General features: G+C 41.1%; 1 protein-coding gene across 1 annotated transcript in view; it reads right to left on the reverse strand.

The window, feature by feature from the left end:
* Positions 1-1,649: 1,649 nt before the first annotated feature.
* LOC139301274 (WD repeat-containing protein 70) overlaps positions 1,650-13,575 on the reverse strand; it is a 39,140-nt gene continuing 27,214 nt past the window's right edge. Inside the window, exons 14-18 of the mRNA XM_070924623.1 lie at positions 8,588-8,688; positions 7,993-8,072; positions 6,181-6,297; positions 3,312-3,474; positions 1,650-2,596 (exon numbers count right to left, since the gene is read on the reverse strand). Of these exons, the coding sequence (XP_070780724.1) occupies positions 2,509-2,596; positions 3,312-3,474; positions 6,181-6,297; positions 7,993-8,072; positions 8,588-8,688 (549 nt within the window). The 3' untranslated portion in view covers positions 1,650-2,508. The remainder of the gene's footprint in view (positions 2,597-3,311; positions 3,475-6,180; positions 6,298-7,992; positions 8,073-8,587; positions 8,689-13,575) is intronic.

Genomic DNA, 13,575 nt, shown 5'->3' on the forward strand with positions numbered 1-13,575 from the left:
TAATAGTGAAAAACTTAATTATGAAACCAACTCTGCAGCTCTCCTCAGCTTTATTGAGCATTTAGTGACTTTCAGTTCATTGTTTTGGTTTCACTGTGTTGAAAGAAAAAGTCCACTAATCTGTTTATTCTTGTCAAGTTAATTTGGATTTTATACTACATGATGTCTGGGGCCGGCAGTAACTAAAGTAACTTAAAGGTCAGGTCCACCAAATCACAAAAAAAGGTTTCCTTGGGACTATTTCATGGCTAGAAAGATGTTCCAATGAAAACTAGTCACAAAGTCTGTGGAATATTCTGATTAACTAGGACACTGTATCTGGGAAGATAAGCTTAGGCTGACTTCAAACTCATTATGCTTTTAATGCTTTGAGCAGCACGAAAACTAGCATTTACCTCCTCTGTATTTGGGGCATAGATAGATACCACTACAGGTACTGTAAGTAAGAAAATGCTTCTTTGTAATTTGGATGAACTCACCCTTTAACAGGTCTGTATCTTAAAATGCCTGTACCTGGAGGCTTTGGTTTCAGCTCTTCAAACAGCTTCTCCTTTCCACTCGCCAACTGGTTCATCATATGGTGGTGGAGTGACTGGGACTGTCACTCCTCACCCCCTGCTGCAGCCTGAGAACTCAAGAATATCGTGACGTCAGCCTCTCCCCCACGAAGCCAATCTCTTCTCAGCTCTCCACTTTAGTTGCTCTTAAAAACATCACTCATTGTTTTACTTCTTCCATATTTCTTGTCCTCGTTTTTCTTTGTCTCGTATTCATTTTATGGCCACAGGGAGTTGCCAGGACACTGAGACATTTGATTATCTGCTTGTAACTTTGGTTGGCGAGGAATTTAAGATGGCTCTACAGTTTCGCTCATTGTAAGTCAGAGTAGAAAAACTTTCTACGTCTTAACGATATAAGGTAGCTGAGCAATTTGAGAACCCCCCCCCCAGCAAATGTATTATCAAAACCTGTCATCATGCCAGTGAAATTCAAAATGTATACAGCAGAATAAACTATGTGACTCAAATTGATCTCGTTACAAACGAGTTGTACTTGAAACACAAGAGCTCTCACATCAGTTTGTTGCTTTAAGCAGAAGTTGCATTCCAGAGAGATATATAAAGATCACAAACATGGGTTTCATCAGATCTGTATGTTGTGGTTTTCTCTGTCAGCTGAAATTGTTTTAGACAGTGTACAGGTCATTCACAGGATTCAAAGAGAAAACTTATCCCAGATTATCATTTGTTTTTGCAAAGAACAAATACACACTGTATGTTTGTTGCAACACTTACATTTAATCTTAAAAAATTAGGCATGAAAACAACTGAAAATATGTGACCTAGAAATATGTGACATTTTGTACTGGAGCTTGAGCTCATTATTCACCTTGAGGACAGTTGTTTGAGAAAATTATCTTAACTCGAGGTTTCACCTCATAGTCTTCCTCATCAAGTTGAAGTTGTCAATTGAGCAATTTGTTGACCGACCGTGAGATGTGGTTGAAAAGTACAGAAAAAGCTCTAAGTGGACCTTGATATTTTTAAGATTATTTTGAATTAAAATCTCAATTTATATCTTTTTTCATTCATCAATATTATAAATTGCAGCACTTGTAAAGTTTACTAGTTCAATAATTGTGCAAAAAGTAGCTTGTAAAAACTTTATTTAAAACACAGGTTATTTAATCAAAACACAGGTTTTGGCCAGGACTGGGTGTACAGTTAATCTGCAGGTATTTGGCAGAAAAAATCATTCGATCAGCTGGTAAAAACAGACCTGTTACTTCCCTTTGGATAAAATATATCACCACTTGACAAGAAAATACAAATGACCTTTATTTAGGTTTCGAGGTGAAATACAGCATGGAGGGGGAAAAAAATCTAAATTAGCAGTTGGCTGAATGACGTTTTGTAAATCCCTCCAATAAAACTGCACAGCTTTATAAACTGTAAACCCTTAAAAAAAAATGCACTGCATTGGCTGCAAATGTTTGTACTCCTTTGCAATTTACTTTTTACAAACTGTTCTTCATAGTTGATGAACAGAACCAGACCACAAAATCTGGAGCAGATTTATGAGGTATTAGCAAACTCTGGAGATGTGGGAGGAGAGGACAATAGAAATGCTGAAAATAAAGTCAGTATAATCCAAACAGACATAAAAAGCCAAGTTCTTCCAGAAGTTGATGAACTGCAAAGAGAGAAACATAAACCTGTATAAAATTATATTATGCTTGCACAATGAAAATGCCTGCCACATTTATGTGCTACCCCTTAACACAGAAGCACGCACATAAATACATATACGCTAAGAAAAAAACATTACAGGAGGGAGGACAGAGGCTGCACCATTTAGTAATTTAATTGATGCTCCTAAGCACAGTTTCTGACAGTAACTCAGTGTTCTGGGATTGATCCTGGGACCCTCTGGTTACGGTGCTGTATATCCAACCACAAGCCCACCCTGTCAGCTTTCCTGTATAAAACGAACTGCTCTTGAAGCACCTCAGATCTTCCGTTTCTTCCACTCTGGTTCCTTCTCAGCCTCCTCGTCCTCCTCCGATTCCTCTGCAAACACAGGCTCTGGCTGGGTCCTAAAGGGATTCGCAGGTAGAGTAATGATTTATCTGTTGTTGTTGTTTTTTTTCAGACAACTTCAGAGCAAAGCAATTTAAAGCAAGTTAATGATAACAATCAGATGACACAGCTGTGAAGACAGGAATGTTTTAAGAAGTTTAATATTACAATTTTAGAGCTTTGGAGAAATTATTTCTTCTGTACGGGTCAACTGAGGCTGAAGGTAGTTCAGTTATAGTTACATGATGCAGAAGACTGTAAGTCAGACCAAAGCTAACTCCTCAGTAGAATTAACGAGATGTTTAAAGTAACTCCCTGCCAAGCAAAGAGCGCAGAATGATCTACTATAATGTATATATAGAGTATAACTATAGAGATCGTTTTCTTGCTGTATGTGAGGCAGACTGTTTGATTTGGCTCACGGCTTTGTGCCACGCTTACATAGCTGTCTGAGTCCGATAGGGATCTAAAGCTGGCCATTACTCTCCTTCCTGCAGTTTGAAGTGTGTACCTGTAAAACTGTACAAGTCTTTAAACATTTATGTGTCACACCGGTAGGAAGAAACCCAAGTACTGTCACAACAGCATACGCAGCACTCCCAGACAGTACTCATCTTACGCTGTCTGCTAATGAGAGAGGACGAGTGAGTGAGGAAAAGACAAACAGTAAGATGGACAGGGAGGGTGTAAATGATTCATATTTTTACAAACGAAGATAGGAGGTTTTCTTACTCTGTGTATGCAGGGGCAACCCAGTAAGGGTTATCTGAAGCCTCCTTGGCGTGACGTAGGATGGCCTCTCGTGGGTTACTGTCATCCGTTTTATCTAAAGCAATGTTCTTCACAATGAATGAAGACAGCGTGCCACCATGAGCTGCTACTCTCCCTCCACGACCTGTCAGGACACACCATTACTGGATTAGATACAGTCAAAGTATGACTACAATATGGCACACTGTAAACTGTCAGCAGAAAGCACTTAAATTAAAGCCGAGGCAAATTAAATTGGAAAATTCCCAAGTTTGGCACCCCACATTGGTAGTATCACAATGGCAGTCATGAATAAATAAAAGTCATTTTTTAATATATATATGTTTCAAACCCAAATCTGTGTAAAGCCTGACTTCTACCAGACTGACCTGGCAGTCTACTATTGGCTAGTCTTTGGTGCCAGATGCTGTCATCCACTATCTTTAGACAGTGAAATCGCCTGGCATCAAAGGCGAGCAAATAGCAGCTGTACAATTATAGTATATACACTGTTTTCACCAGTTAGCTAGCTAACCTAGTAGCTAATGTATCAGAGAAGTTCTGAAATCCAGGATTGTATTTTTTGACAATTGTTTCTGAATCCCACTGAGTCACTAGAGCATCTCAGTAATGTTTTATGTAAATTCACTCACATTTATAGTATTTAATTTAGTAAAATGTAAAGGTTGCTTAAAGGAACAGAACAGCAGCTGGGCACAGTGAATTTCTTAAGCCTTGTCATCACCATGAGGTTGCCAAGCAACGAGTGGAGACGCTGCACAAACGCACTGGGTGGTTAGATAAACTGTTGTTTGTCCAGAAAAGTTACAGCACGTAACGTCTCTGTAAAACCACTAATTGTTGTTTTTTAATTCTGTTTGTGTACAGATTAAACAAACATAGCATGGCATGTTAATTGCTGAGCTTTACAGATGTTGGTTGATGTATTTTTGAATTTGGAGAGACCCAGGTTGCTGTTTTACACCTAATTCCAGTCTTTATGCTTGAACGCAAATAAGCGTAGTTCCCAAAAGTATTCCTTTAACTGTATGATCTGCTGGAAAGATGATCACAAATGTATCCATTAAATACACCACCGAAGTCCACAAAAAGATTTTGTTTTAGTTTATTACATTACCCAGTATTATATTTCTTATAAAAATGGTACCATTGATCTTTAACATAGTGGGATGTGCACAAAGGTTATGCTCCGTTTTCCAAATTAGTTTTTTCAATTAAAAGTTTTTTATTAATTTGGGTAAATTTCTGTTTTGTGCACTTGTTGCATTCTTGCTTCAGAAAGTTGCGTATAAACGCTTCACTGATGTTTGCTGTAGTTACAGTACCTCTGTGCTGTTGGCTGCATTTGACTGCACTTAATGGAGCTTTTGTGGAAAAAAACTTCCTGTTTTCCAGAGAAGACATTATTACGGTTGTCTTAAATGATTAAGGATACGATATACACATACATGTGCACACACAAACACACACATACATTCCCATACATAAACACACAGGGATTTCCTGCAGTAGTTGGGCAGTGAGGTTGTTTGGAGGATTGAGAGGCACCTCTTTCCATTGCTTGTAAGCATCGAGCCAACCACCAAACATTACCTTGCACTTCTGCAAAGTCATTCTATACAGAGGATAAACAGTATAAAGACACCCTGTCGTCTAAAAACCACTGACCTGCTATCAAGTAGTCAGACTTATTTTTATAACATGGACCTACATTTTCATTTGCAGACTATTTTCTGTCTCTCTCAACCTCTGTGACTCTACATGTTTTCATACTTATATACAATATCGCTCTAATGATTCCTGATTAATGTCATTCAGCTTAGCAGTGTTTTTTTACTTAGAAAGTCTTTATAATGTAAGTAAAGGTTTTGTTTTGTTCTAATTACAAAACACTATGGTAAAGTAAACTTCCTTTAAAGCAAACCCTTGTATTTGGGTTAGTGGGCTGCTGTGGCTTTTTTTTTTTTTAGGTAGTTCTGTTATAAATTAGGTTAAATTTCTTATTTCACTGATTTTTCAGGACCCCCTTTTTAAATTTGACTACTTTTTGTATACTCTTTGTATGCTTTAAACATGTTTTTCTTTTTAAATCTGACAAAAAAACATATGTATTATGCACTGTATTGCACCAAGGAACCATTACATTGTTGTAAGTACATAATACTTAAAGAATAAGAGAGTGAAAGTGAAAAGAAGTGGGGAAAAAAACAACAAAACACAGCAGCCATGAGCCAGCTGGAATACAAAGAAGCAGGAAATGTTGTCTGGCAAATTGGAGCTCAAACTATCCATGATCATGCATAGGTGTGGCATTTGTGAAAGTGGGTATTACAGTAAAAATGTAAACAGACCGACCGTGGGTTCCACAGAAAGGTCAAAATGCATCATTATGTTCCTGCAGTTAAAAAATACGAGGCCAACAGCAGGGCTACAATGAATCTTTGAGAGGCCAAGTGGGAGCAGTGCTGTTATAGCTCTTGACTTCAGCTGGATTGCGTAATACCGAACACATCAACAACTGTGGATTTGTACATCTGCCTCAAAGAATCATGCATTCATCCAGTTAAGGACATGGCTAATAATACGCTTTAAAAACAACTGCCGAACTGCAGTCGTAGCTCGTTACTATACTCATATTCAAACGAGAATATTTGTTGTAGATTTTTGTTTGTGCTCATTTTGTTGTTTTGGCTTTGTCTAGTCTCTCAGGGACACTGGTTGTACACACTATAGCACACCACTATGCTTTTCTTGTTACTCATTTGCTTATTGTGTGAAGTTAATATTTTGTGTTAATAAAAGCAAGAGGGGGAAAAAAAAAGCACTTTACCTGGTCCGGACACAGGAGGCTCGGGTTTGTGGGATTTCTTTGGGTCAAGTCGGTCCTTCTCCAGCTGTTTTCGTGTGCTCCGCTGCCGGGCCTCTCTGAACATGGGTAAGGCATGAGCTGGAGACACACAGAGTAAACAAGGATAATCAAGCTGCTTAGGTAACTCCAACTGCAAGATCACAAAACACAGCCGTGCAAATAAGCAAGGCAGGGCACCTGGCAATATGTTCAGTGTTTGTAGCCCACGTGTAGCACTACTTTGCTAAACGAAATGCAATGACGAAATGCAAAGCTGAGATTTGTATTTTTGAAGTGTTTTTATACAAAAAGTGCAGAAACACTATCTCATCTACTAAGAAGATACACAGCATTTACGCAAAAAATACGTGCACCTGTTGACCTCTGGCAGCATCTCTCCTCTTGTGTACTCTTTCTGCCATAGTGCACACCAACATATTCATTATATCCCCCATGTTTAGATTCAGGCAATCACTCTGCCACTCTTCACACTATCACAATAAAAGCCCCCAGCACTTAAACCCACGAGTGTGTGAGTGAACGTGTGCATGAGTAAGTGTGAATGAGTGCCCTCAAATATGTGTGAGAAGGAGAGAGAGTGTGTGCGTGCATTTGTGTTTGTGTAAAGTGAGTGTATGCTCTGCTCTTATCCTCAGGGGTTACAAAGAGACACTTTAGTAAAGGGCTAGATAAAGTGATTTTCCGTTCAGGAGCCCTGTCACTGTTCAGTGTTAATTCTTCTCCTCCACGCTACATTAAGCAAAAAGGTTACTGTTAACAGATTCCCTCGCTTTTCTCAATGGGCCATCACTTGCTTCCTGTCCCCTCTAATTTTCCAGTGCCAGGGCATCAAGTGCGTCACTCGCCGCTTGTAGCAGTCAAATGCCTGCCTACTTCACACCCTGTTGGCATGGCAATGCAATCACATGATGCACCTGAAAAGGCAGCAGTGGCCCAAACAATAAATGGCATCTGAATTGGGTCTTAGCAGCCAATCAGGGACGACACGTCGGCAGCTGTTCTGTCCCTGTAGGTTCACGACTTCAGACTGGGGGCAAAGGAGCATGAGGCACGCACCGAAGAGATGACAGCCTCGTGTGGGGGTGATATGACAGGATGACAGGTAGGGGGGTAGTTTGTGTGTGTGTGGGTGTGTGTGTGTGTGTGGACCAGCAGGAGATCACGCCAGCAGAGGTGGGAGAAGCGGCTGTGCCTAGCGTGATCCGGCGTGACTGCAGACCACATGGCCGCTGCGTGGCACAGTGCCCTGTGGCTGTCGATCCACTCATCCACACCCTACTCCATCAGCTAATGGGCCTGTGAAAGCCCCAAACACTCTCTCATTCCTCGCAAAGCCCCCGGTGCATGAGAGAGTGTGTTTGAATGCTTCTATGTGTGTGTGTGTGTGTGTGAGAGAGGTGGCATGTAAACAGACGTTGGTAGTTTTGTTCTTTATGTCTGAGAAGGAAGATGCTCAAATTGTTTAGGTGATGTCTTGCAATTAAAACACACAGTGTCTTATCACGTGAAGAGCACTGAGCACAGATGGGATTGTGGCTCAAGGTGGATTCAACTGCTGGAGGGCTTTGAGAAAGGCACTTCACTTTAATTGCCTCAGTAATTGTTCACAGATTAAAAGGCGTTGTGTGAAACTGCACGACAAGGCAAGAGAGGCGGGAATGAAGTTCAAAGATCATTAGGTGGTGGATTCTATTATTCTCAGAAGGTATGGATGACACAGATCATGAGTGTGTTTGTGCATGTGTCTACGAGTGCAGACATGGAAGAACTTACGTGTGATGATGTAATCTTGTGTTAGCGTCTCTGCTTGTTTCTCTTTCCGCTGGCTCTTCACGACACACAGTTTAGCCCCTCTGGAAAAGAGCCAGTTGGTTACAAATGATGCCATTTTTAAAAAGATATCATATAGAAAACAAGAGATCAAAGATAAGGCCTTGCTAAACCAACAATGAATTGATCACACAATAGCAATTATTTGCAGCCACAGCCTAACATTGCTTATGCCTCCATGCCACAGAACCGCATTGTTGTCCAAAAAACATTAAAAATATATAGAATAGCCATAGTGATGCATTGGGTGACATATTTGTCATTGGGAACAACAGTAAATGATGGAGCTATTGTATTTGGTTTGACTAACATAGAGACAGATGATGAATTTAGGATGCAGTATCTTCAAACGTTTGGGTCAAATAATCATTTTTTTTTAATTGTTTTTGGTCAACAATAGAGTTCTATGGCACAGCAATAAGTCATTTCAGGCTGTAGCTTTTAGAATAAAGGCATTGTTGGTTTTAGTCACTTCAGGGGAAATGTTGTCAATAAAAAGAAGATAAAATAACAATGTAAAGGTCTAAACTGAACATACCTGTGGCTTTTAACAGGGTCGTAGTAGACCTTGGCCAGGCCATTTCCAGTTCCCACCATTATCTGGTTAAGTTTTGGGTGCCACAGGCAGCGGACGACACTCTGGAACATACAGAAACAACAAGATGCAGTTAAATGTTTTTTTGTACGGTAACTGAAGGTGGTACACGTGAGGAAAGGAGGTTGTACGTTTAAAACAGCAGCCCACAGCAGGCGGTGAACAACTTTCTCTATTGTGGTTCAGATTTGCAAGGATGTTTCGGCTCCCCTGCTAACAAAATATAACAATCATGTTTTATTGTCTCGCGTATTGTGAGTGTGTGACCTAGGTTGGTTGTGGTACAGTGGGGATCAGTCCCAGCGTGCTCTGCTGCTCTAGTTGACTATATTTGGTTGTTTGGATGAGGGCTGGATCCCTCAGTCTGTGTGTGACAGATGGCCCAGTGCCAATAGGCAAATGTGACCACATTTATCCAGAGGTGTGTGTGTGTGTGTGTGTGTGTGTGTGTGAGTGCGAGTGTGAGAGAGAGAGAGATAGATACACACACAGTTGTTGGACAGTGATGAAGACCCTCTGTTCATTCGGTGATATGTGAGCTACAGTAGCAGGGGGAGAGCAGAGGGAGAGCTGGACTCCCTGCAGTAGTGTCTCCTTTCTTCACACACATTATTGGAGCATCACAACCTTCTGTGATGACTTGTGGTTAAGAGTGTCATCATTATCACACATCTATGTATATTTGGTGCAGATGTGTATGTCCTGCAGTTGTACAGAGTTTTTAAGAGAGTGAGCGTTTGGCACGTCTTTATGTGGAACACAGTAGGCAATCTGGGGGGGGGGGGGGGGGGGGGGGGGTCTAGGACAGGGGCGTAGGATGGGGGGTGGGGGTAGGACTACGACTGGGACGTCCAGATTCTATGACGGTGAAAGCTGCTTAGCGCCCAGCTGTTCAGCTTCCCAACAGGATACCAGGGGAAGGAGTCTCAATCACACACACGCACACAAGAGGAAAGACACGTACGAAGACGAGTGCATACATGTAGAGAGAGAAAATACAACCAGCTGGTGATTTTACTTCAATATTACAATATGAAAACTGTAAAATACAACTTCAAGTGATCAACCAATAATTTATATTCAATTAAATTCTGTCACCACGTAAATAAATGTATTTAATCATGTTCCAACATTTTCATGTAAATATGCAACATATTTAAGACCTTAAATCATTGACAATCTGCTTAAATTTTGCACAAACCTCATAGATACATATATACAGTATCTACACTATCAGCTCAGTGGTGTGTAGCTCACCGGACAGATGAGGGTTAATCTGCTCAACCAGATCATGAGCCGGCTGTAATTGATAGAAAGATCTGGAAAAATGCTTGAAACAGGATGTGCTTAATATGAGCCTCACATATTCCATTCATGCATTGGCAGATATATAATGACATGTAGAAATAATTCAGATACATTACTTAATAAGCACAAATGTAAATATGTTTGCACTGCGGAAAATGCACTGTATTATCGTAGCTTAAAGACAGTTAATTTAATAATGGAACTGTGAAAATCTGCTGTATTTGTCCTGAGGGAGATGCTGTTCCCATAGAAAGCTCAATACTTATTACAACGTGTATCAACATGTATGTATCGTGAGCAATCGAAGTCTACCCACTGTGGATGTGCTTCAGTGTAAATGTGTAATGGGTTATAAATTGCCCTGTCACGGCTGCTAAAGCAACGCGGACAGTCGTCACATACGAGGGAAGGCAGAGACGACTGTTACACTCGACAGGTACCGTCAAATCTCAAGGAATTCACCCAATACGCAGCACGGCAACACGACACAGAACGACCCAGATCAGGCAGTAAGACCAAAATAAAACTGACAACACAGCCGGGTAACTGCAGCCCTGTCAGAAAACAACCTCTTCAGACACAAACAAATCATTCTGTCAACAGTGGAACAAGTCAAATAGAAAGAGCAGAGAGCAAGAGCAGCTTAAAACAGACCAGCTCAGTGGGGCCCACCCCAGCTGGATCCACTGAGAAGCCCAGAGCCAAGCACAGCTCAGTCCAGTCCAACAGTGAGGCTGCTTTCCAGATATTCAGAGCAGCGTGTTTATACTCTAGGAACCCCTGTTTACGCTTCACGTCCACCAAATTACATCACATCATGAAGGAGGACACTTTAATCAGTCAGCTCTTCAGTAGCAGCCTTCTATGTCCCGTCAGATTAAAATACCGAAGGCTGATTAGGGATAAATAAGACAACAGCCACTCGCCCCAATATTTGTGTGCTGATTATGGAATAAAGTTATGCAGCACTAATGGGACACAACAGTCACAGCTGTGTTGCTTGTTGAGTTGCTGGTGAGTGGATTCAAATGTGCACTGCTTCTGACAGACGTAGCTACTCAGGCCAACTGAATGCAGTATTGGAAAGGAGAACTCTACACTTAGCACCTCAGCTACACACTGAGTGGGCACATGTCCGAGAAGTCTGTAATTAGTATGTACTGCCTTACTAGAACAACTGGCTTTTACGTCTTGCAAGATTTACTTGGCAAGATGCAAAAGAAAGAACAGAGTTCAGGCCTCCCTTCTAACTTTCAAGCTTGGCCGCTCTTACTGAGGTCGAAAGACCGACCATTCGTATCAAAGGTCTCCTTGAAGAGCATGGCACAGGGAGCAGCTCACTGTTTAAGCATCAAGCATGAGATGGTAGGTGTAGCATGGGCAAACAGCAACTAGTGAAGGTGACCCCAAAATCTCCATCTACAAAAATCCCATTCCACGCAGAGAAATGTCATAAAATATATATTACGGCTGTAGCTGCACTCCAGCATATTTAACAAGTCATTCTCATTATTTACAATCTTATACCTGTTCATAAGCCTATCATATTAGGGATGCTCTGATGCCCCCTTCTCCTATCCCAATACTGATTCTTATACAGATACTCAGGACTTTGGCTAATACTGAGTACCAATCCGAAGCATTTAGGGTAGGGTTACAAAGCAAGAGTGGAGAGATGACAGGAAATGAAGGACAGAGATGCAACAAACATCCTCTCCGGATGCGCCAAAGTGCAGGCGCTCACACAAACGTACCGGAAGATACACACATGCGTGCAAGCTGAAATGTGAACACATACATGCAACACACAGACATACATGCACATGCATTTAGGTGCATGAGGGCTGCAGGTTTAAGTTGGTCCCCATTTGAAATTCAGCCAAAAAACTGATAGTCAGCAGGGTCTCACCTGGTTTCTGCCCCTTTTGATGCACTGAGATAAGCTTAAGAGTGTCTGACGTATTTACCCAATGGGCCTAAAACAGCCTCTGCTCCCAAGCGCACCCCAGAATCCAGGTCTGGGGTTATGTAGACTGTTTAGTTAGAAATGATTGGTGGCCCTTCCTTTCACTCGCCTGCCTGGTACGCCACTTTATAAAGACTGCACTTAAATTCTCGGGCCATCCGAGTAGCAGACGGCTGATGTAAACATTGTAAATAGCACATTTGTCAGGTTCACTGAGTGCATGTCGACCAGAAATAACTGATCTGCAGCAAAACTAAATTTCACTGCATCAAAATATATATATATATTTTTTTTTAAAAGAGGGCAAAGCTACCAATACAATTTGGTGTGTGCGATCCAGGTACCCTCAGATTGTTAGAGTAATGGTCAGTGGATGGTTGGGAGGAGGGGCTGAATCAAGCAAATTTATGAAACTATCAAACATGAACATGCAGCAAATTACCATAAACGGCATCTATCCAAAAACGTAGGACATCAAAATGGTCTAGGCTAGGCAATCTCCCAGCTAACCCTAACCCTTCCCCTCTAAACCTCTCTCTGTATAAACTTCTCTAAACTCTCTATTTCCATTTTTCCAGTGTGCCAAAAAAACAAGCTAAAATGTCTATGCAATCTTGCAGTAATTGTCCTCAGTGCACAAATAGCATGATTCTCCAACACAACATGTGTTTTCTCTGTGCCTGTGTGCCATCCATGTGCCCACCCAACACAACTTCTGATGCACAAACCATTTTATTTTTCATTCATATAAATGAAAGCAATTAAATGAAGTTATATGACTGCAAGAAACTGCTCAAATATGTGAGTGGCTTCAAAAGGATATCTCCATAGACTATGATTAAAGTACTTTAATCATTACCATATACATTTTTAGAGGTTAACATAATTAACACAAATAAAACCATTGCCAAGGCGATTGGCAGCCTGCACCAAGCTCTAGACTGCATTATTTTCCATGGCACCGTGCTGGATTTTGTGGGAAATCTGCTGGATTTCTGCACAGCACAAAGGGTGAGTAGACAGGAAGAGGTTTTGCCGTCCTTCCAGTGTAACTGAGCTGAAGCTTTCGGAGTTTCTCACAATAGTAAACGGTGGAGCGAGTGAAAGGCCAGTGGAAAAATCACTTCCAAATGTTTACCCTCTTCAGTAAAGTAAAAGAGAAGACAAACATCCACAGAGTGATGCAGAGGAGGAGGAGGGTTGTTAAGATCTAAACAGACTCTTTGACCCAAAGTGTCTGAGGCCTTTCTTTGATGCTGCCTATAGCGATATCGTCACAACAGTGAAGTGGGTGCAAATGTTACAGCTGATTCTGTTCATATAAAAATGACGTAGACTCTGCAGGAGGACCTTAAATACAACATGTGATTATGACCACTGCTTGATCTAAATGTGGACCTCTACCTACTGTCTTTAAGTCAAAAGTCAAGTATTTTAATTGGAGCGCAGACAGGAGCTCTAGCTATCTAGAGAGGAGAGGACAAGTCCAGTAGCAACATCATCTACCCGACAGGGTATCTAGAAAATGTAGTGTTCATTTTGGGAAACACTTTCACAAACAATAGTGTAACACAAGTGTGAGATAGAAATTGTTGTTCCTGAATGAAGGAAGGCCGTACACCAAGGTACAGAAGGTGAAATTGGTGTTAAAATGCAA

This window comes from Enoplosus armatus, chromosome 18 (genome assembly GCF_043641665.1).
Source record: "Enoplosus armatus isolate fEnoArm2 chromosome 18, fEnoArm2.hap1, whole genome shotgun sequence".
Classification (NCBI taxonomy): domain Eukaryota; kingdom Metazoa; phylum Chordata; class Actinopteri; order Centrarchiformes; family Enoplosidae; genus Enoplosus; species Enoplosus armatus.